Source organism: Sinocyclocheilus rhinocerous, unplaced genomic scaffold, assembly GCF_001515625.1.
Source record: "Sinocyclocheilus rhinocerous isolate Xijiao unplaced genomic scaffold, SAMN03320098_v1.1 scaffold1215, whole genome shotgun sequence".
Taxonomy (NCBI): Eukaryota; Metazoa; Chordata; class Actinopteri; order Cypriniformes; family Cyprinidae; genus Sinocyclocheilus; species Sinocyclocheilus rhinocerous.
In genome coordinates this window covers 554,699-576,431 of record NW_015628913.1, presented here as the reverse complement: position 1 = coordinate 576,431, position 21,733 = coordinate 554,699, and the positions used below count along the sequence as shown (strand labels likewise).

Below are 21,733 nucleotides of genomic sequence, written 5' to 3'. Positions count from 1 at the left end.
TGTCTATGTGATGAATGCTGCATGCTCTTACCAGGGTCAGTGTGGAGACCACGAGATTGCGCTAGAAGGCCATACACATTCACACCATGAGAGACGAACGCTTGTACAGCTCTGTGATGAAATGTCACATAATGGAAAGCTACCACCAGCTTTTCCTAAAAAAATGGCTCCCCTCCTTTTATATTGACAGTTAATTTAGAGTTAAGTGAACATTTATATTTAGATTGTTAAAGGGAGAGTTCACACACAAATGTAAATTTTGTGAAAATGTACTCACCCTCATGTCTTTCTAAACCTGTATTACAATCTTTATATATGCTGTAAATGTTATTTTGAACTTTTTTTTTTTTTTTTCAGGAATCTATGATGAATAGAAAGTATCATGGTTTCCACAAATATTTAAGCAGCACAACTGTTTTCAACATTGATAATAATAATATTTTTTTTTTCCCAATATTACTGTATATACTGCATTTTTGATCAAATAAATGCAGCCTTGTTGAGCAAAAAATTACATTTTTCCAAACTTTTTACCGGTAGTATATACTGTATATGATCAAACTGTTTTTGTCCATACAATGAAAGACAGTAGGGTCTAAAACAACTTTGGACCCCATTGTGTTCCACAAAAGAAATTAAGTTTGTATATGTAAATATATGTTTGTTGCAACACAAGGGTGAGTAAATGATCACAAATGTTTCATTTTTGGGTAAACTAAGAGGAAACTACAGTTTTCTTTCTCCTAGTGTCCATGAAACACATCTTTGGATTGACAGTTCTTTTTGTGGTAAACTAATTTCCATCTTTTTCTATTGAAATAAAGTACGGCGTGACAAAAACGTTCAAATAAAAAAAAAACTTCAGATGTTGACTTAATGGTGTTGCTAATGCATTCTTAGCTACATGTTCAGAACACTGTTTGTTGTTTGAATCACTGAATTATTGAATGGGCCAGTACCCTTTCCTATGTATTGGCTCCTTTGAACTCCATGGTGACGTAGAAGCGAGATAGCCGTTTGAAGTCCAGACATGAGGGCTCTAGCAAAGCGAACCTCAGTTTGAACTGAAAATCCTCTCTGAGGTTCATCTCCTTGGAGCGGTCCCAGCTGCCTACTGAGTGGTGACTTTATCTGGCCGCTGTGTTTACGGGGTGCAGCAGCGGTGACCCTAGCAGGAGGCAGCGCTAGAGGGGTAGTGTTTATGTCCAGTCTATTAGCAGGCATCAGGCTAATGCTACGCTTTTCCAAACAGTGTAGGATTGATGAGGGTGGTGGCGCTAAAATATTACCTTAGCCATTCATTGCACAGCCGGGACGCTCATCAGCGGTTGTGAAGAGGCCCACGAGTGTTTACACTAAGCCACAGAGAGAAGGGTGGGAGCTGTCACAGTCCACACCGTTGAGCCTGATCTAATGCACCTCACTGATCCACACACACGCTTACTACCTTTGTCTGTACCTTTTATTCGTTTTTCCTCATGTCTGGGATTGGGAAATGAGAACCAGTTGAAATTGATGTATAGTCCATTTCCAGAACTATTATGAGCCAGATCTTTTTAGTGATCCAAAACCACACAGGACAGCCAGTGTAGTTCAGTTGATTCCCAAATGAATGACTCTTATAAACCAGTTCTTTTTGTGAATCAAACACATACACCTTACTGTGTTTTGTAGTGCTTAAGACTTGTGACACTTAAATTTAAATTCAGTCATCATTTACTCACCCTCAAGTTGTTACAAACCTGTATGAATTTCGGAATAAATGAATGAAATATGAAATTTACACTACCGATCAAAAGATTGTTGTTGGTAATGTCTTAATGTAGTGTTGTCAAAAGTACTGATGTCTGTACTTAAATTTAAAAAATGTGTCGATACCAGCATTTCCCTCTAGCATTTTGAGCGCTGTTGTGCGGATTCTTAAATAGCTCTGATTGGCCATTGTGTTCACTCACTCAACAGATATGTCTGTGATTGGCTACAATGATCATCGCTAAGCGCTCTTCACCGAGCGCTTTCAAAGCCGCGTCATTCAGCGGATCCCTAATATATCTGCTCATAGACGGATCCGCTGATAGATGCTCAAAATGTTAGCGGGAAATGCTGGTATCGTCATATTTTTACAATTTCAGTACCGACATCTGTACTTTTGACAACACCATCTTAAAGTCTTATAAACTAAAGTCTTAAAGCTTACTCAGGCTGCATTTATTTGATCAAAAACATTTTAAATACTGTAATATTGTGAAATATTATTACAATTTAAAATAGCTGTTTTAAATCATGTGTTGGCAAAGGTGAATTTCCAGCTGCCATTACTGTACTCGATTACTTCGGTGTCACATCATCAGAAGTCATTCTAATATACTGATTTGGTTCAGTGTTGTGCTGATTAATATTTGTGTTTTTTTCTGGGTTCTTTTAATATATAGTTCAAAAGAAAAGCATTGAAAAAACTATATATATATATATATATATAGATATATATATGTTTGTTTGTTTGAACAATATAAATATGCATATGTTAATATGTAGTTAAGGACATGGATTTCTTGTCACTTAAAACATCAGTGAAAAGGAGTAAATGTACCTTTTGCAATAACTGCTTTACATTTATTCATTAACAAACCAGAACCGTTAATTCCTTATGTTTTTCCCAAGCCTTATAATTTTCTTCCATAGAATGGTGTCTGTTCATTTGTTGAAATACTTGGTAGTTTTAAATTAGCACAATTCTCTAAGTAACAGCTACAAGAAGTCCGTTTACTTAAATATGGTGCCTTCAAACTTTTCTTCTTTGTCTGCTTTTGACCAACCACAGACTGCAGCATATCCTACAGTTTCTCTGCCTTAAAAGAGTACTTATCCACAGGTGGTTGAGAGAAAAGAGCAAAATCAACATATAGTACCTTGCTTATGTGCTTGCCACCCTCTGATTACTGTGGCCGGATTTGGTGCTCTTTTGTTCGACAACAAGCCCCATATCGCCTGGTTACCACCACGGTAAACACATATGTATTTACCCTGAGAAAGGACAAAAGATAAAGACATGGAGCTCTGCCATGAGCAGAGATGAATTTATGCTTGAGGAGATAGAAAGCAGAAAGATGTCTCCATAACCAGAAGTAAATGAACACCCAACGAGACCCAGGTTTCTTTTCACACACTGTCCTGACTTGAACAAGCTTTACAAAGGCTGGCAAATCAGAGTAACAACACATCCGCAGGGATTAAGTTCGGATTTCGTCTGGTCATACAGAAGATAGCGCATTATACCATGGAATCTTGTCAGTGCAGTATCTTTTCTTTGTCAGCCTTCCTAAGATGTTCAGTAATACCTCACTTGTTATTTCAGATTTGTGGGTATGTAAAGCTTTGAGCTCTGTGGTTTCCAGACCCTTTATTAAGGCATTCATACCTCTCTAAGACCGCAAATCTGACAGGTGTGATCTGTAAACACTTCAGTGGAAAATTCTTTATTATTAATTATGATTACTTAATAATAGTCCTATTAATAATTCTTTTAGTACTTTGAATTACAAACTATGAAGAAATATTTTGGGGAAAATTCAGTTCCATTGCCGAATTGAGATAATTTTGATAATAAATACGTTTAAAACTAATTTTTTAATGAGTTCACAGTTTTTTACTGCCATTCAGCTGTATGTGTAGATTTACTAAAGAACCGACTCAAAAGAACCATTGGTTCAGGAAAAGACAATGTTTACTTGGTCTGTTTTTGATTCACGAAAAAAAAAAAATAATTGGTTAATGAGAATAATTTGTTTGGTAATCAAACTACTCTTGTCATGCTGAATGATTTTGATTCACTAAAAAGAACCAGCTCAAAAGATTCATTTGTGTGGGAATTAGTTGGACTACACTGGTTGTGCTGTGTGGTTTTGATTCACTAAATAAAAGACATACAAGTAATTTGTTCAACAGTCAAACTACGCTGTTCGAACTGTACACTTTGCGCTATAGATTTAGTAGTGTTTTCATTTGCTTTTTTTTTTATCAAAATGGTTCCTTTTTTTCCTTAATAAGTTGAAAGAACACATACAAATGATCTGACCCGTCTGAGAACAGTACAACATGATCAAGACAGCACATTTACACTCATTTTGGGTTTTAATGCATATATTTCTTAAACCTCAAACAACGCATGACAGCTCTTGATAAAGTATCATTTTTGACGTGCCTTACGTCAAACACGCAACAAAGCAGCTGTCATCAGCTCTATTTGTACTAATGACACCTGCTGCAACTCTTGTCTATTGACCCTTAAGCTTTCCATAAACAAATGAAAAGAGATTTCATCCCCAGCTTAGTAAACATCCCACCCCCTGCCTCCATGACTCAGTTTAGACTTAGATTAGCATCGTAATGATGGCTTGGCCTAATGAGGCCTGAGGGACGAACTGTGAATTGGGCTGTTTGGAGAACCGCAATGCTTCTCTTCAGCCAGTAATGAGATTATGGCAGTGAATGAGGAAAAATGGAGCTTCACCACAACCCCCAAAGCTGAAAACTGAGGTGATGTCCAACGAGCCACAAATGCATTTGGGCCACATGCATCAACACAAACTATTTTAAATCATATGTGACTTTGTATACATAATATAATAGCTACATTTACTCCTAAATGCCCCATTATTGCTCAGAACTACCCAGCATACTTTCCTCCCATGTCATAATGCCATAAATTCCTGCTCTCCTGTCTTTTAGGTGTGTTTGTGGCCTGTAAGCCTGTCTCTAATTGTCAGCATCTGTCTGATGGCCTGCTAATGATGGACCCAAGCCACTGAGGAAGCGGAGTGGATGAACTATTAGTGGGCAGGAGTAAAGATGTATCGGTTTCCAGTGCCAGACTACTTAATCAAACCAATTTTCCAGCCTGAAAAAAGGCTCAATCCTGTTGAAGTAGTCAGCTATAGAGTGTCTACGCCAATAGCATTGTCTGAATGAATTGTTTTTTTTGCATCTCCAATGAGGATCATTTCATTAGAAGGAACCGTCTGTTCTGTTTGCTTAGTTGTAAGTGGATATTATGGACTAACTATTCATGTGGTGAAAGATGAGATCAATAACTTCCGATATCTCTCAGTTTTTCATTTCGTTTGCTTCTCGTAACCGCATATCCTCTCTTTCTCCTTATCTCACAGTGTGCCTGTTGCTTTCCCCGTCCCCTCTTTTCTGGATAATTCTGTGGGCCCTTGAGTTTGTAATGTGAGCAGGCGTGGGTGAATGAGAGAGGGAAAGAGCGAGTGTAGGCTCATGGGAGGAGAGAGGTGAAGAGGGCCATAATAGCCAGCCAGATGGAGAGAGAGAGAGACAGAGCCGCTCCACTTCACCTATAATAAGGGGTAGTGCTTTTAAATGCCTATTTTACAGCCTTTTTCCAATTCAATTGAATTAACCCCTATTTCCAAGCAATTTGGTCCCATGTTGTCATGGTTACAGAGACGGGATGACAGGATACTAGCGTTCCACCTGAAATGGATCTGTATGTATATGTGTGCAGGCTAATGCAGTTATTTTTCTACAGATATGTGCAGGCTCAGTTATGACTTGAGGTAACATTCATATGCATTTCACACTAATGTGATTTTTTTTCTTGCCGTTTTTGCAGGATCTTTCCGAGAGAATACCTGTTACAGCATGTGCACCTCTACTCATTGGCAGATCTGCAGCAGGTAGTTTTATCTCTTTCCTGTATTAACATCTCAGTTTTTCTTTAAACACATATATAGTAGGCTCACACAGCATTTTTTCATGCTTATTCATGATTGTTTCGTGCTATGTGAGATAATCTACGAAATTCTGCTGAATGGAGTACAACACTGTAAAATGTTTTACCATTTGAGCTGAGAGTGCGCAAATTAACAAAGATTTCATAAATGAACATGTAGGATGTGTAGAACGTTGAAGGATTTCAAACTCTGTCAACACATAACAGTTGCTCCAAAAAGTATTAAAATTGAATGTCATTGCACTAGATACAAAATATCAATCCAAATGGCATTCACAAGCAAATTATGCCATCATTGGCAGATCTGCAGCAGGTAGTTTTATCTCTTTCCTGTATTAACATCTCAGTTTTTCTTTAAACACATATATAGTAGGCTCACACAGCATTTTTTCATGCTTATTCATGATTGTTTCGTGCTATGTGAGATAATCTACGAAATTCTGCTGAATGGAGTACAACACTGTAAAATGTTTTACCATTTGAGCTGAGAGTGCGCAAATTAACAAAGATTTCATAAATGAACATGTAGGATGTGTAGAACGTTGAAGGATTTCAAACTCTGTCAACACATAACAGTTGCTCCAAAAAGTATTAAAATTGAATGTCATTGCACTAGATACAAAATATCAATCCAAATGGCATTCCCAAGCAAATTATGCCAGGCCTTTTTTTTTTTTTTTTTTGCTTATGCATGAAGTCAGTTCTCATTAATTTCACATCACACAAGTGTCCTAGCATAGTAACCACAGATATTCATCACTGTAACTATTAATATGATCCAATAACAATATATTTTTCTCTGCATGTTTAAAGGATTAGTTCACTTCCAGAATAAAAAATTCCTGATAATTCACTCACCCCCCATGTCATCCAAGATGTTCGTGTCTTTCTTTCTTCAGTCGCAAAGAAATTAAGGTTTTTGAGGAAAACATTCCAGGATTTTTCTCCATATAATGGACTTCAATGGGAACCAACGGGCTGAAGGTCCAAATTGCAGTTTCAGTGCAGCTTCAAAGGGCTCTACACAATCCCAGCTGAGGAATAAGGGTCTTATCTAGTGAAACGACCAGTCATTTTCTAAAAAAAAAAAAATTTATAAACATTTATATGCTTTTTAATCACAAATGCTCATCTTGCACTAGCTCGACATCACGCATTACATAATCAAGTTGCAAGGTAACGCGAGATGTAGGCGGAAGCACCAACCCAGTGTTTGCAAAGCGAACGTGCAAAGAAAGTCAAGCACCCTTTACAAAAAAAGGTAAAACAACGATGACGGACGATTTTGAAGTTGGAGCAGAGTTTTTCGCCCTACCCTGCGTGAATTTGCGGATGCGCAATGCAGAACTAGTGCAAGACGTGCATTTCTGGTTAAAAAGTATATAATTTTTTTTTAGAAAATGACCCATCGTTTCACTAGATAAGACCCTTATTCCTCTGCTGGGATCGTGTAGAGCCCTTTGAAGCGGCATTGAAACTGCAATCTGGACCTTCAACCCGTTGGGCACCATTGAAGTCCATTATATGGAGAAAAATCCTGGAATGTTTATTCTGGAAGTGAACTAATCCTTTAAAAGTGTACACTTTTTCTCAGCCTCAGTGTCAATGACACACTAACCTTCTGCTTTTCACTTAGTGTTGTGAATCCATCTATAATAAGTTTAACAGGGTTTCTGCAGGTCTTGAAAAAAAATTATTTTTCCCTTCCACAAATTAAGGCCTTAAAAGGTTTTAAATCTAAGCAGAAAGTCTTAAATTCGTAAAGTCATTGCATTAAATGTTGCATGCACTGCAAAATAATGTTTTTGTCAGCATTTTTGTCTTGTTTTCCGATACAAATATCTAAACAACTTTTAAATCAAGATACATTTACTTGATGCAGAGTGAAGATGTGAATTGCTTTTGGAGAAAATAAGTGACTTTAAAACAAGAACAAGCATCTGTCGATGACGTATCTGATTTAAGTTGATTTCTCTGAGCCCATTGGCTGATATTTGTCCTTTTTTAAATCATAAATTCACTTTATTTTGATAACTTTCCCAGAAAACATCTTAATTTAAGATTTTTTTTTACATTTGCACTGAAAAACAAGACAAGAAATACTTGGAAGGATCATTTTTGTGCAGTGTGATCAGAAGGTACATTCAAAGTTTTTTGTATTGGAGATTGGTTGAAAGTTGTGCTGCCAATACAACTCATTGTGTTCTCTTTAGACATTTATATATAGAGAACATATTGACATATTGTGTTCCCTTTAATTTATTCCTTGAATTTTCTTTAATTGGTCTTAAGAAGTTCTAAATTTACTTTCATAAAACCTGCAGAAACCCTGGTTAACAGCTCATATTTTCATCAATTTTAATTAATTTGCTCCTGTTTTTGGCTTATTGTAACATCAACTTTTTTCTCTTCTCACAGTCATCGTTAAAATGTTTAATTGAACTAAAATAAAAAAAATGGACATGCTTGAATTACCTTACATGCTTGAAATAACTATATAACTATAGTAAATATAGGAAACTGTGATCTCATCTCTATTTCTCTCTCTCCTTTCCTCATTCTGCACCCCGTTTCTCCATAGCCCCCTGTTACCGTGCCTGAATTTGTGTCATTCTTCTGTTTCTTAGGAATGACCCCTGCCCTTATTATTCTGTTGCTCTCAGAACATCTATTCTCCTGTCCCACATCCCCTCTCCCTTCTGTCTCCTGGTGGGAGGCTGGGGTCCCTCTCCACCCCTTGTTCCCCCCACCCAGCTAACTAATTACTGCCATTCAGGAGCAACAGGCAGAAAAACAAAGCGTGACAGTCCTGCCTCTGCTTCCATTCCATTCTGTTCTTCCCCAACATCCCAATGCCTGACACTGCCTCTCTGCCCTTTTTTCACATGTCCCTCTCCACCCCTTGTTCCCCCCACCCAGCTAACTAATTACTGCCATTCAGGAGCAACAGGCAGAAAAACAAAGCGTGACAGTCCTGCCTCTGCTTCCATTCCATTCTATTCTTCCCCAACATCCCAATGCCTGACACTGCCTCTCTGCCCTTTTTTCACGTCTTTTACATTCTACATGTCAATTACAGTTTGTCTTTTTTATTTAATTAATAGCAACTTTTATTTATTTATTCATTTATTTTTAATTATTTTTAATCAATTCAGTTGATAAATAATGTTTAAATATTGTATTTATTTATTTATTTATTTATTTATATAATATTTTTTATTTTTGCCACAAAACAAAGCAGTCTCTTTAAACCTCAAACCCTATATAAGACCAGTTGTAATAGGGATGCTTTCTCTCTCTTTTTCCCAGGGCTCTGATGAACAGTCTTTCTCAGTATTGGGTCTGTGGGTCTTAAAACAGAGTACAGTGTTACAAACACAGTCCGGGTGTCAAAAAAAAAAACTCTTTAAAAGTGCATAATATTGTTTTCTTTTGTATTGTTTATTTTAAATCGGTTATCTGTCACAATACTTTGTCTCGTGCTTGCATCTTTGAAGGGAAACGACACGGTTCTCTGTGGTTCTTAAATGCTCTCTGTACTGTCAGTACTTTGTCCCTCCTCTTCTCGTGTACTTCTTATATATGGCATTCGCCGCAAGGCCTTTATGCTGTCTCCCCCACTGGCCCAAATTTGAGGCATTTCCCATTCACGTCACATTACTTTCCCTTTCAGCTTCTTAATTGGCTTACCTTATTAAGGAGCCATTTTCTTTTAGTGTTGCTACTTAATGCCGGTTCCTCCGCAGCTCTGGAATGCTCACCCTCCGTGTCGAGGTCACTGAATGCTGAACTATCTCCAGCAAGTCTCCAAACACTATAGACTAAAACCAAATGCTCTCCCCATTTAGTTCGAGCAATTAGCACAGAGTTTTGGGCAGCCTTCTTTTTAAAAAAATGACCCCGTTGACCATATTTGCTTACGTAAGACTTGCCCAGAAGCCAGCTTTGTTTGGCCACAGCCTTTTGTTTTATATCTCCACTGAAAGAGTAAGAAAAGTTTACTTAGTGCAGTGAGATGGACAAAAGTACGAGTGCAATAAATGCTAATTGTATTGTATGTGTTGTACCAAAGGCAACAGCGTTGGTCTTCATTGAGCTCAGGCGACAACGTTCAGGTCCTCGGCCTTTTTTTGGCTTTTAATATATCCATAAAACTATCATGCTTCAAGGGTACCTACATGGCACCTGGTCTACTGTGACCAAAACATTCACATGGTCCACATATATGTTGAAACGTAATGCTGTTTCTCTCGTGCCCACTTCATACGATACCCTGGCAGGCCTCGCACACGCTGGTTGTAATCCTGTTTTGCGAGGCCCTGGCAGGGAGGGTGTTATCCAAACAGAGCTCACTCTCTTTTTTTATCTGTCTAATCTGGGCCCTTTCTCTGCCGTTTAATGGAGCAGACGAGGACATTAGGGCCAGGGTTGAGGAGGGGATGAAGAAGTAGGCGCTAAACTGTGGTTTTAGTGGATTAAACCGCTAACGACAAAGCACATGCAAGACAGGAGCAAAAGGTGGGGGATTTGGGGGGAGTTGATTTGGCAGACGTCACCCATGCTCCACACAATAGCCCATAATTTAAAATATAAGAAATATAATCCCTCACATAGAAACTGCAATCCAAATGACTATAAAATATCCCCCTATAAATACTACAAAACATAGCCCTATAATAAAAATTATAAAAAAGCCCCCCAAAATGATGTAACCATTTCAAAACACAGGAATATTCAATGATCACAAACCTGACTCATCTTTAACCATATTTTCAAATGTAGCTTAAACTGTGCAAAAGTAGGACACTGTCTAATATTACTTGGTAAATTATTCCAGTTATTAACAGCTCTTGCAGAACAAGCTAAACGACCAAAATCAGTAACCCTAAAATGTTCTTCAATCACCTCATAGCGAAGCTCTTGTTTGTCTTATATTTTCATTACGCAAAGAAACAAATGTTTTTAAGGGTAAGGATGAGGGTGCAAGGTCATTAACAATTTTGTACATTAAACAATTTTAAAACAACAAAATTGTCAAAAATTTAAAAAATGGTACTTTTTGATTATAAAACTTTTGATATCTATTAGGTGTCAAATATTTTTAAAGCATTTTTATATAAGGTATATAACAGTCTAAGAGTAGATTTTCCTGCTTGTGACCACGAAGTAATACAATAGGAGAAATGAGAAAAAAAAATCAAAGAATGCAAAAAGTCTCTTGTAGCTTTTATTGAAAGTTGACTCCTTGTAAATTTACAATTTCTAAGTTGAGGTGTCACTGCACAAACTATTTTAATTACTGTAACTCATTTTAAATCAGTTGAACTTGTCTAGCAGTTCATGCATAAATTCACACTTTCACTATTCTGTCAGTAACTCTCTTCAACAGCCCTCTAGCTCTTCACAGTCCTTCCCCATCAAGCCTGGTGCAAGCGTATTCACTGTTTTGCTCACCGTGCCTGCTAAATTATTGAAATGTTTAATTACTCCCTCTGCCAGCATTGATCGAGGGGAATATATATCATCTTTACCAAAGGACGGCAAGTGTGCTCACCCCACCGCTTTGATTGGTGGCTTGCAACGTTTCCTTAATGGCTTGCTATATTACTCCTCCACATGGGAAAAGGCAGGGTATTGCCTTCAGGCTTCTGTCAGCCCGGTCAGAGAAAAACAGGGCTATCTGAACTGAAAGCTACTTGATGGATGGATGGTTAAGGGCTCTCCTGGGAAAGGAGAGCCCTTACTCTACTGAGAAAGCCTGCCAACAGCATCACCTCTATGTTCATTGGGCAATGACAGTGACCGCTTTATAGCAGTGTGGGTCTTTCTGCCTTGAGTCCCTTTGGCTTGTACAGTGCTTTGGTGGAATGTGAAGAATTTTTTTTTTAGTTTTATTATTTTCTTTTTCTTTATTCATTTTCTTTATTTTTATATCTTTTTATATAAATGATCTAGACAAGCTACCTTTTAAAGGCACTATATGAAAAATAAAGATGATGATTATCATTATTATTATTATTATTTGTGAGCATGGTGTTGTGGCATAAAAAAATCTCTTTTTCAACCTTTTGACTATTTGTCTTAGAGTACAATACATGGTACCCAGTTAATTCCCATGTACTAAAATTAGGTATTAATGTACAAATGCAAGAAATGTACACTTTTTGGCAAACAACCCTCCAATATGACCTTACAAACCAAGTTTAAGTAACTAAACATGATCCGGCAACTTTGTCCATGGCTATAGAGTCTAGATTCCCTGTTCCCACAAAAAACTTCCCCTTTTCAACCCATTCTCCCCGTTCATGCTGCGTATGTGTATGTGCGCGCATGCGTGTCTTTCGTGGGAGACCATGGTGGTCCTTCCTTTCTTTCTTTTCCTTCGAGCCCTCACATCCCACCCTCCCAAGCTCTCCTCTCTGCTCCACTGTCCCCTCTTCTCCTCCATTCTTTGACTGGCTCCTTGTGGAAGGGCTGAAGAATGCTGGCAGGCCCTTTAATTGGTGTGCTGCAGTGCTGCCAGGTGTAGCCACTTGTCTCTGCCCCCCTTGGTGAATATGCACTGGAGGTCTAGGCCCCTTCCCCTGTCTCATTCAGCTGCCCACAATACGCCTTCTTCAGCACCCCGCTTTCAAAGACCAGGCCGATTTTTAACTACTCTGGCCGATAAATGGCATTCACATATTATTTTTTGCAAACAGTCTCCCTAGAGCCGAAGCCAACCCCCCACTCTCTAAGCATTCATTAGTTTTCATGTGGAAACCAAATCTCCAGGTTCTCTTATGAGAACCAGGCTGAAAAACTTATGTGCACCCCTGTTTATTAGTGGATCATCTTGATTCCTGATGTGATTTTTTTTTTTTTTTTTTTGTACTTGGCTCCCATTGTAACATGTTCTTAAGTGTTTGTCCAGTCACTGAAATTTTCAGATAAACCTCTAACTGTTAACAGGAGGATTACTGTCCATTTGATAATGGAATTTATTTTTTATTTTTGCATTGACATTTTGAACCTGTTCCTCTCTCATAGCTGTTGAACACATTTGGTGAAGCCCATTTGCTAGCTGAATTGTTTAGGTCACGTTTTACACTTCCCTAGGTTCCTCCTCCATGCTTTTCTGTCCCATTTCTCAGCATGTTTAAAGCTTATAAGTTGGCCTGCAAAGAATCTGCACCTGCAAGATGTTCCCAGATAGTTCCACAGACCTCAAACTATCATCTTTCACAAAGTTGTACACATCCTCTGTTCCTTCGCATGTTTGTTTATGAATGTTTTGGTGAATTTGTATCAGCCTTCTGCTACAAATAAAAGTGTGGAATTCTGTTTAACACATTTTGCCATATTTAAATGCATTCTGCAGTATTTTGAAAATCTGTAGGGCTGGGAAATATACCGGTAGAAATTTGTCAGTCGGTAGAGATTTTAGGCTATTGCATTTATCAGGGCTCCAAACTGCACCTAAAACGGTCACATTTGCGAGCAAAAATATTAATTTGCGAGTGATATTTTTGCTGAGATTGCCATGGTATAAATTACCATGGTATAAATTGACATTTTATGACTTAAAAATTTGCATGTAATGCCTTTTTTTCCTGCTTGTTTTGCAATCACAGCTTTTGTTATGTTGACATAATAAACCACAAAGACGATGCGCATCAAAGTTTTAGTGGTAAAAAAAACTTTCATCTCTGCCGAACACCAGCGTTGATGGCACACCTGCTAAAAGCAGCTCCAGTTGTGGCAGCACGAGAGCGATAAAAAACGACGGAGCTTTTAAAATTCTGCCATATTCATAACGAAATTTGTTACGTTAATTTTACGTTATTATAAAGTTACTTTATTTCGAATTCATATTTTATTCTTTAGCGCCTCAGTTCAAGCGGCACGTGAACCCATCATATCTTTCTCTTTACTACTATAGTAGGAAATAAACAGGAATAGACATCAGTGTTATAAGATACAGTAGAACTTACTGAAATTTCTCATGGAATCGCTCATTCAGTGTTTTAAACTGCGGAAAACGTGTAAAGCTTGTAAATAATGCCACGTAACAATACATTTACCTCAGAATAACCATTCAGCGTCCATAAGCTCATTAGTCAGCTAATAATAATAACTATAAAGAGGACCATTTTGCTAAATGTATGCGCTATATTACATATTCATATTTTTACTTAACCTGTTGTCTACATAAGAAAGAATGCAAGGCGCTAAAGATAAAGTTCAACACCTCCTATATAATTGCATGTTACTAATGAATAAAAACAGACTGGATGTGTGCAAGACGTATTACAACATTTATAGGATGCCATATTCATAACGAAATTTGTTACGTTAATTTTACGTTATTATAAAGTTACTTTATTTCGAATTCATATTTTATTCTTTAGCGCCTCAGTTCAAGCGGCACGTGAACCCATCATATCTTTCTCTTTACTACTATAGTAGGAAATAAACAGGAATAGACATCAGTGTTATAAGATACAGTAGAACTTACTGAAATTTCTCATGGAATCGCTCATTCAGTGTTTTAAACTGCGGAAAACGTGTAAAGCTTGTAAATAATGCCACGTAACAATACATTTACCTCAGAATAACCATTCAGCGTCCATAAGCTCATTAGTCAGCTAATAATAATAACTATAAAGAGGACCATTTTGCTAAATGTATGCGCTATATTACATATTCATATTTTTACTTAACCTGTTGTCTACATAAGAAAGAATGCAAGGAGCTAAAGATAAAGTTCAACACCTCCTATATAATTGCATGTTACTAATGAATAAAAACAGACTGGATGTGTGCAAGATGTATTACAACATTTATAGGATGCATTGAGGAGGAGCCCAAACTACACTCAATGGCCAAGTGATGCTGACATAGTTATAGTCCGTGATATTGGCACAGATTCTGTGTAATAAACAATTCTTTGTGACTGTATATAGTTCTGAAGTTGGAAAAGATGTTTAGCTCCTTCTTTAAGTGAATCTTAGTTCCCAGAACATCTACAAGATGAATTAAAATGCTGATGCTGTAAAAGGAGGGGAGACATATTAACACATGACAGTATGACTGAAATGTTAAAGTGTTTAAAAAAAAAAAGAAAGAAAACACGTTTATTCTGTGGCACTTAAAAAATAATATTGTGTCACCTAATTTTGTTGCTTATAGGAGCCATTGGCTCCTTAAAGGAGTAGTTCACTTCCAGAACAAAAATGTACAGATAATGTGCTCACCCCCTTGTCATTCAGGATGTTCATGTCTTTCTTTCTTTCTTCAGTCGTAAAGAAATTGTTTTTTGAGGAAAACATTTTGGGATTTCTCTCCATATAATGGACTTCTATGGTGCCCCCGAGTTTGAACTTCCAAAATGCAGTTTAAATGCAGCTTCAAAGGGCTCTAAATGATCCCAGCCGAGGAAGAAGTGTCTAATCTAGCAAAACGATCGGTCTAATCTAGTAGAACGATGTTCTAAAAAAATGTACAATTTATATACTTTTTTTAACCTCAAACGCTCGTCTTGTCTAGCTCTGCGTGAGTTAGGGTAGGTCTAAAAACTCCCATCTAATTTTCTCCAACTTCAAAATCGTCTTACATCGCTGCAGAAGTACCAACCCAGTGTTTACAACGTGAACATGCAAAGAAGATCAAATGCCCTTTACAAAAAAATGGCAAAACAGCGATGTAGGACGATTTAGGACAATTTTTCAACCGCTATAAGAGGCAAAAGAAATTCAGTTTGCTGTCTGATGGACATGTGTGCACAAAAGGCTTCCAGTCATACAGTGCAGCTTTATGTACTAAATTTCTGTAGTATTTATTGTTAGTTAGACCTCTCTGAAAAATCTAAAGCACTCTTTATATAGTTTGTATCTTTATACTGTTGAATTTATTTGTCCAACTGTTTATAATTAGTTTCTTTGTTCTTATTTTATTACTGACTATTTACTTGTCTTCTATAAACTTGATGGATTTTTACATTAGTTAGGCTAGTATTAGTGTTTGTTGTGGTATCGATATTGTGACATTTCAATGGTATATAAAATGCTGGCATCGTAACAACCATATTTCCAGCAGAAATAACTATATTGTGATGTATAGTTCTCGTGGAATACAATGACTCATGTTTTAGTCATACCACCCACCTCTACACTCCACTCTTGTAATGTCTTATATATTCAGTGGCATTTAAAATGACAATAATATCGCTTATCGCAATTATTTCTGGGGCAATATATCGCACAACAAAAAGTTATCGTGACAGGCCTACACAGGCGTACATCAAAGATTTTCTTCATCACTGATGATGATGATGGTATTGGTAATCCCACGCCAGTTGTCTGTCAAATGGTCCGCAGCTCATTGCTGATGATTGTCCAGCCCCTGTCTCGTGTTAGTCACACCCAGCGGGCGGTGGATTGAGGTGTGATGGTGCAGTGATAGGCCACCCTGTGTAAGGGGACAGTTAATCCTTCGAGCATCTCAGCTTTTTTCAGCATGCTGTGTGTTGTCCGCTTATGGCCTGCAGCTGATAAACCACTCTCTGGTCTTCATACCATCAGTGTGACTAGAATCTCTCGGACTCTCCAGCGAAGTGGAGTACAGTTCCCAGAACAGATGCTGCTGTTTAAACATAGCTACTCACACGGCAACACTGATAAAGCCTCATTGATGACTGGTTAGGGCTGCTACAGTTAAAGTTCTGCATTTTGAAATGAAATTTTACCTTTTTTCATATTAAAATGTTTCATATTTTATTCTGTTCTGAGTGATTTTCTGGTCTGAAAAAGAACCTTGTCACATTTGTTCATGAAAAAAAATATTTTAAAGCAATTTGTAAAAAAAATCAATGCATATTATATATATTTTTAAATTAATAATGCATATAAAGTGTGTATATATATATATATATATATATATATTATATATACACACACACACACACACACACACATATTTGCACAACGTAGCAAAGGACTGAATGCATGAAGACATTAATTACATGTAATTATATAAATCGAATTGCTGCATTACTGTTAGTAGGATATTGATTAACTGATAGATCCATTCAGGTCTGTCCAAGCGGTTTGAATGTGTCTGTTAGTACAGCTGGATCCAGGTGTTGCACTAACTGCTTCACTGTTTAGTTTATCCAGAATTTTATGGGTGTGTTTGTGTGCACTTCATGTTGTATCTGTAACAGTACATGCTCAATAGGACACAAGCCTGTGGTCATAGGAGCAGAAGGTGTCTCCACACCCCACCGTAAATCCATAAATTCCTCAAACCACCACCACACCTCTCTGATGAGCAAGTACACCATAGCCCTTATGGCTTTGGATCCTTACTGTTGGAAAGAATTATTTATTTATAGAGACCGATTTAAAATAGACATCCTGTCAGCTAGTATTATCTTGTTAGCATGGTTTAGGTTTTATTCAGGTTGGGCGTGCTTCAAATTGTAAGACTTTTTCAGCTCTGGTCGTCTGTTTAACTGATAGTTCTCTATAAATAGGAAATAGTATTTAGAGTTTTTAAAATGTTAATCAAAAACAAGGCTTTTAATGCTTTTGTGCAAAGCATAAACCACTTTCAGGAATAGACCACCAGTAGTTCTTCTGGTTAGTATGGCACAACCTCTTGGCCAACAGTGATCTTGGGTTTTAGTCTTGGCTTGGCAGCCCAAAAACTTTAACCACTGGGCTACTACCGCCCATGATGGTGCACAGAAAGAAGTTGTTTCTCTTTAGAGGACTGAGGAACCCTTGAGCTTCTAATTGTTCTAGTAAAGGAGATATATATATACATATACATATATATATATATATATATAATATAATGTTTTATATTTATATTATATGTGCACACACATATAATGTTTTGGGTCATTAAGCTTTTTTTATAGTTTTTTTTTTTTAAATCAAGGATACATTCAATTGATCAAACGTGACATACATTGTTACAAAATATTTCGGTTTCAAATAAATGCTGTTTTGAACTTTGTTCATCAAAGAATCTTGAAAAAATGTATCACGGTTTCAAAAAATATTAATTGTTTTTAACATTGAAAATAATATTAAGAAGAAATGTTTATTGAGCACTAAATTAGCATAATAGAATGATTTCTGAGAATCATGTGACACTAAAGACTAAAGCAATGTCTGCTGAAGTGGAATAATATTTAACAATATTACTGTTTTTAATGTACTTCAATCAAACAAATGCAGTGAGCATAAAATAATTCTTGCATTAAAAAAACATAAATAAATTGTACTGACCCTTAATGTTTTTAATTGTTATTTATACATATATATTAAATTTAAAAACTTAATTTAACTTAACTAACCTCGTTCTCGCCATGAATATAGCCGAGGTAGCTCGCATGGTGTTAAATCATGAACAAACAAACAAATACATATATGTATTTGTTGCGTATTTGTACTCTGAATGTCATTAGACAAGACGAGCGTTTCTGCCAAAACTTATGATTGCATAAAAGTGATTCTTCATGAGCGAAAACAAAAAGGCCATAAAAATTATATATGTTTGTATATTAAGAAAATGTAACCTCTTATACATTTTCAACTTTTTATTTAGTTAGGACATTTTTTAATTAACCACCGATTACAATTAACTAAATTAATCCACCGGACGGGGAAATTCAGAGGGGGGCAAAGAATTTTCCACTGCACTGTTTTGAGTGTCAGTGGATGTTTAGATAAACCATCAGTGCTCTTCTATGTTCTAACCACAGGTGCGAGGGCTGCGGTGCCATCTTTCATGCCGAGTGCCGGATGCGAGCCCAGCCTTGCCCGCGATGTGTGTGCAGGGAACTGCACAAGAAGCCTGCGTCATTCTGGAAGAGGCACGGCCCTCACGACAGCCCTGATGACGAAGTGCTGGACTGCTTTGAGCTGAACACCTGAGACGGTTTATCGAGAGCGCTGCCGAGCACACTGCACTAATGAAGTCTAAGTGCTGCTGCATCCAACAAGGACAAGATTCCGTGCTCCCTCGGTGGAAGTGCTCCGTGAAAACCGAGAAACGGAGGCGTTTTTTTTTTTTTTTATGTTCTCCCTCACCTGAGAGAGATGGGCACAGAGACAATAATTCAGCTCCCAAAGAGCAGAGTCTTCATAATGATACCAATTTACTTCCCTTTCATCTACCAAATGACAGCCAGGGCCAACCGACAAATACAGGCAAAGTACGCTCACACACTTTTACTGACAGATGTAAAATAATGAACTTTCTGGCAGACTCACAATCCAAGAGCGATGATTCAAACTAATTTCTGGACACAAATAGAGTTTCTAATCCATTAATGGTTCAGTGAAAATGAGCGCTGCAAGATGGCAGTCTGGCCTCTCCGTTCGGTTTCCCTCCACGCAGTAGTTAACCTGCAATGCCGAAGACCCTTGATCTCGAGCACATGAAGGCTGAACATGAAGATAAACATCCTTAGAACAAAAATAGCTTTTTTCTGTTTCACATGTTTGCATTTTTGCACTTTACATTTATGATTTGTCCATACATTTCTGTTTTTTTATTATTCATTGCACTTTCAGTCACAGCATGTTGCCATATCTGTTTTTATCTTACTCCTCAACGCTTTCAGCTTTGGTTTGCATTGTACTGTGAAGATTAAGAAGGATTGGTGTCTTGTCCCATCCACCTGACCTGGAGTTTAAAAAGTTGGACTGTTTATCAACACTCAATGGCACTGCCTATAAGCAGCTGAACCACGTTGTTCTTGCTAACCGCCTGGTCCGTGATTACAAACTACCCTGGGCCACCAAGCCCCGAAATTACAGTCTAGAGTTCCAGGGCTTTGTTTAGCATTCATACGTCTTTTTAACAAGAAACGTAAAGAAAACCCGCCTTGGACAAGTTTCATATTTGTTGAAGGTGTAATGGAAGTTTCTTTTTCTGCCATCATGTTGTTCTCAGTTGTATATTTGCATATCGGTTTTGTTATAGATTTATTGTATTTATATTCTTCAGTGTAATTTCTTTATCAGTTTCCGGATTTTCCCTGTGCTTTGTATTCTGCAAACTCTTCATTACAGACAACCTCTTATGCAACTACAAATATTTGTGTTTCAGTACAGGTACGGGTTCCTACCAGTTTTTCTCTTCTTTTATTTTATTTTATTTTTTTTTACCACTGTTGCCAATAAAGTAAATTGCTTCACACATTCTCCTCTTTTTATGCGTCAACAGTAATGCCATCATCTGAATTAATTTTAGGATTTAGGATTCTTCACAGATCATTTTCTTGGTCAGAATCCAAGGTGGCAGCAGTGGAACAAATGCATCATGGCCGTGGCTGTGGTTGTGGTGTTCCCTTTTGGGTCCCGGTGCACCGGAGTAGGTCCAAGCATTGACTCACGAGCTAATCCCAAATTAAAAGCCACATGGTTGTATCTGGTTCTGTCTGGAGTTTTACCAATAACCACTGGACCTGTTAGAGACCACAGTATGAGGCTTCTAATCTTTTGCACAGTGGTACTGACGTATAAACATTTGAAATTCCGTCTAGTGATATCATGATTCTATTGAGAACAGTTACCATGAAGGTATTTTCTTCATCTTTGAGGCATTTTAAATATTTGTCCAATCTATCCAGGGTTCAACAATAAGGATGGTCCGCTGGCCCAGGGCCAGTGTGAGTGAGTTTCATGCCAGTTTACACTGAAAATGTCACATTCATTGAACTTATACATCCACATTTTATGCCTTGCAAATGTTCGTTTTTTTTTTAGATGTGTTCTACATTTTTGTTGCAAATTCTGCTGATTTGTCAGTTAATGTTATTTAGCTGGATAACATAAAAATAGGGTTTGTTGAAATTGCAAAAATAACTTGTGATTGTCTTAAAAGCTTAGATAAGAATGTCATAAACTACACATTTTCGTGTGTTGATTTTCTTTTAAAGGCACAATATGTAATTTTCGCCGCTAGAGGGCGCGTATTCAAAATAAACAAAGAGACAAAAGGCTAGTTTGATGACGCTGTGACTGAGTGTGGAATCATGGGAGTTGTGGTCTTCATCCCCACAGCCGATGCAATCCGACTGGACTCGGGCAGAAATCATGTTCATGGATGAGCTAATGATTTATTAACGTAGTAGTATGAAGCAGGGTGAGGCTGAAAGCGGTCGAAGCGAAACGAGGCCGCTGAACGAGCGCGGCTCACACGGCTCGAAAGCAGCGGAGCTTTTATTATGCAACAGTCGACCGCTTCCGCTCCTTCCGGTCGTGCGTATGTAGGGGGGGGAAGCTGGTTTATCATACTAGATACATTTGAAAGTTATAATGCTACTCTGTGCGGTCGTCACCGGTCTCAGCAAAATATATAACACTGTTCTAGTGGTTTTTGGATATTTTAATTAAAAAAATCTTACATATTGTGCCTTTAAGTAAAGAAATGGAAATAACAATATAAAGAAAAATTAATAAGACAAATATAACTAGCAAAAATAGAAATACATTGATAAAATAAAAATATATCCTCCATACATTCTCATTGTTGAGCTGTGCTATATCTTTCTTTTCTTTTGTTTATTCTGTTGAAAATTAAGATAAATTGTATTTGGACATTTCCCACTTTCTGTTCTTATATATTTTCATTGTATTTACATTAACATTTTTCAAATTAAGAACATTTTTCAATATTCAAGCAAAATATTTCACCAAATTAACTGTCACATATACTGTACAGACATGCATACGTATGGTCTCAGTGGTCACCTGTGTGATTTTTTTTTTTTTTTGGTAACATTTTATGTCTACACCATATATTCAGTTTCATCACCTTACATGTGCATGGAAAAAAAGGACCAGACTTGTATAATATTTTTTTCGCAAACCTTTCCCGATTCTTGAGTGATGCCTCAGTTAAGCTAATGGCTGGCCACCCCAGATGCTTCCTCCCTGGTTTACTTTTACAACACTTCCCTCATGTTTTTTTCCTCCTCCC

General features: G+C 37.3%; 1 protein-coding gene across 1 annotated transcript in view; it reads left to right on the top strand.

Moving 5' to 3' along the window:
- LOC107738519 (pleckstrin homology domain-containing family M member 3-like) overlaps positions 1-18,678 on the top strand; it is a 34,976-nt gene extending 16,298 nt beyond the window's left edge. The window contains exons 6-8 of the mRNA XM_016550277.1: positions 5,633-5,692; positions 16,956-17,066; positions 18,507-18,678. Of these exons, the coding sequence (XP_016405763.1) occupies positions 5,633-5,692; positions 16,956-17,066; positions 18,507-18,678 (343 nt within the window). The remainder of the gene's footprint in view (positions 1-5,632; positions 5,693-16,955; positions 17,067-18,506) is intronic.
- The last annotated feature ends 3,055 nt before the right edge of the window (positions 18,679-21,733 follow it).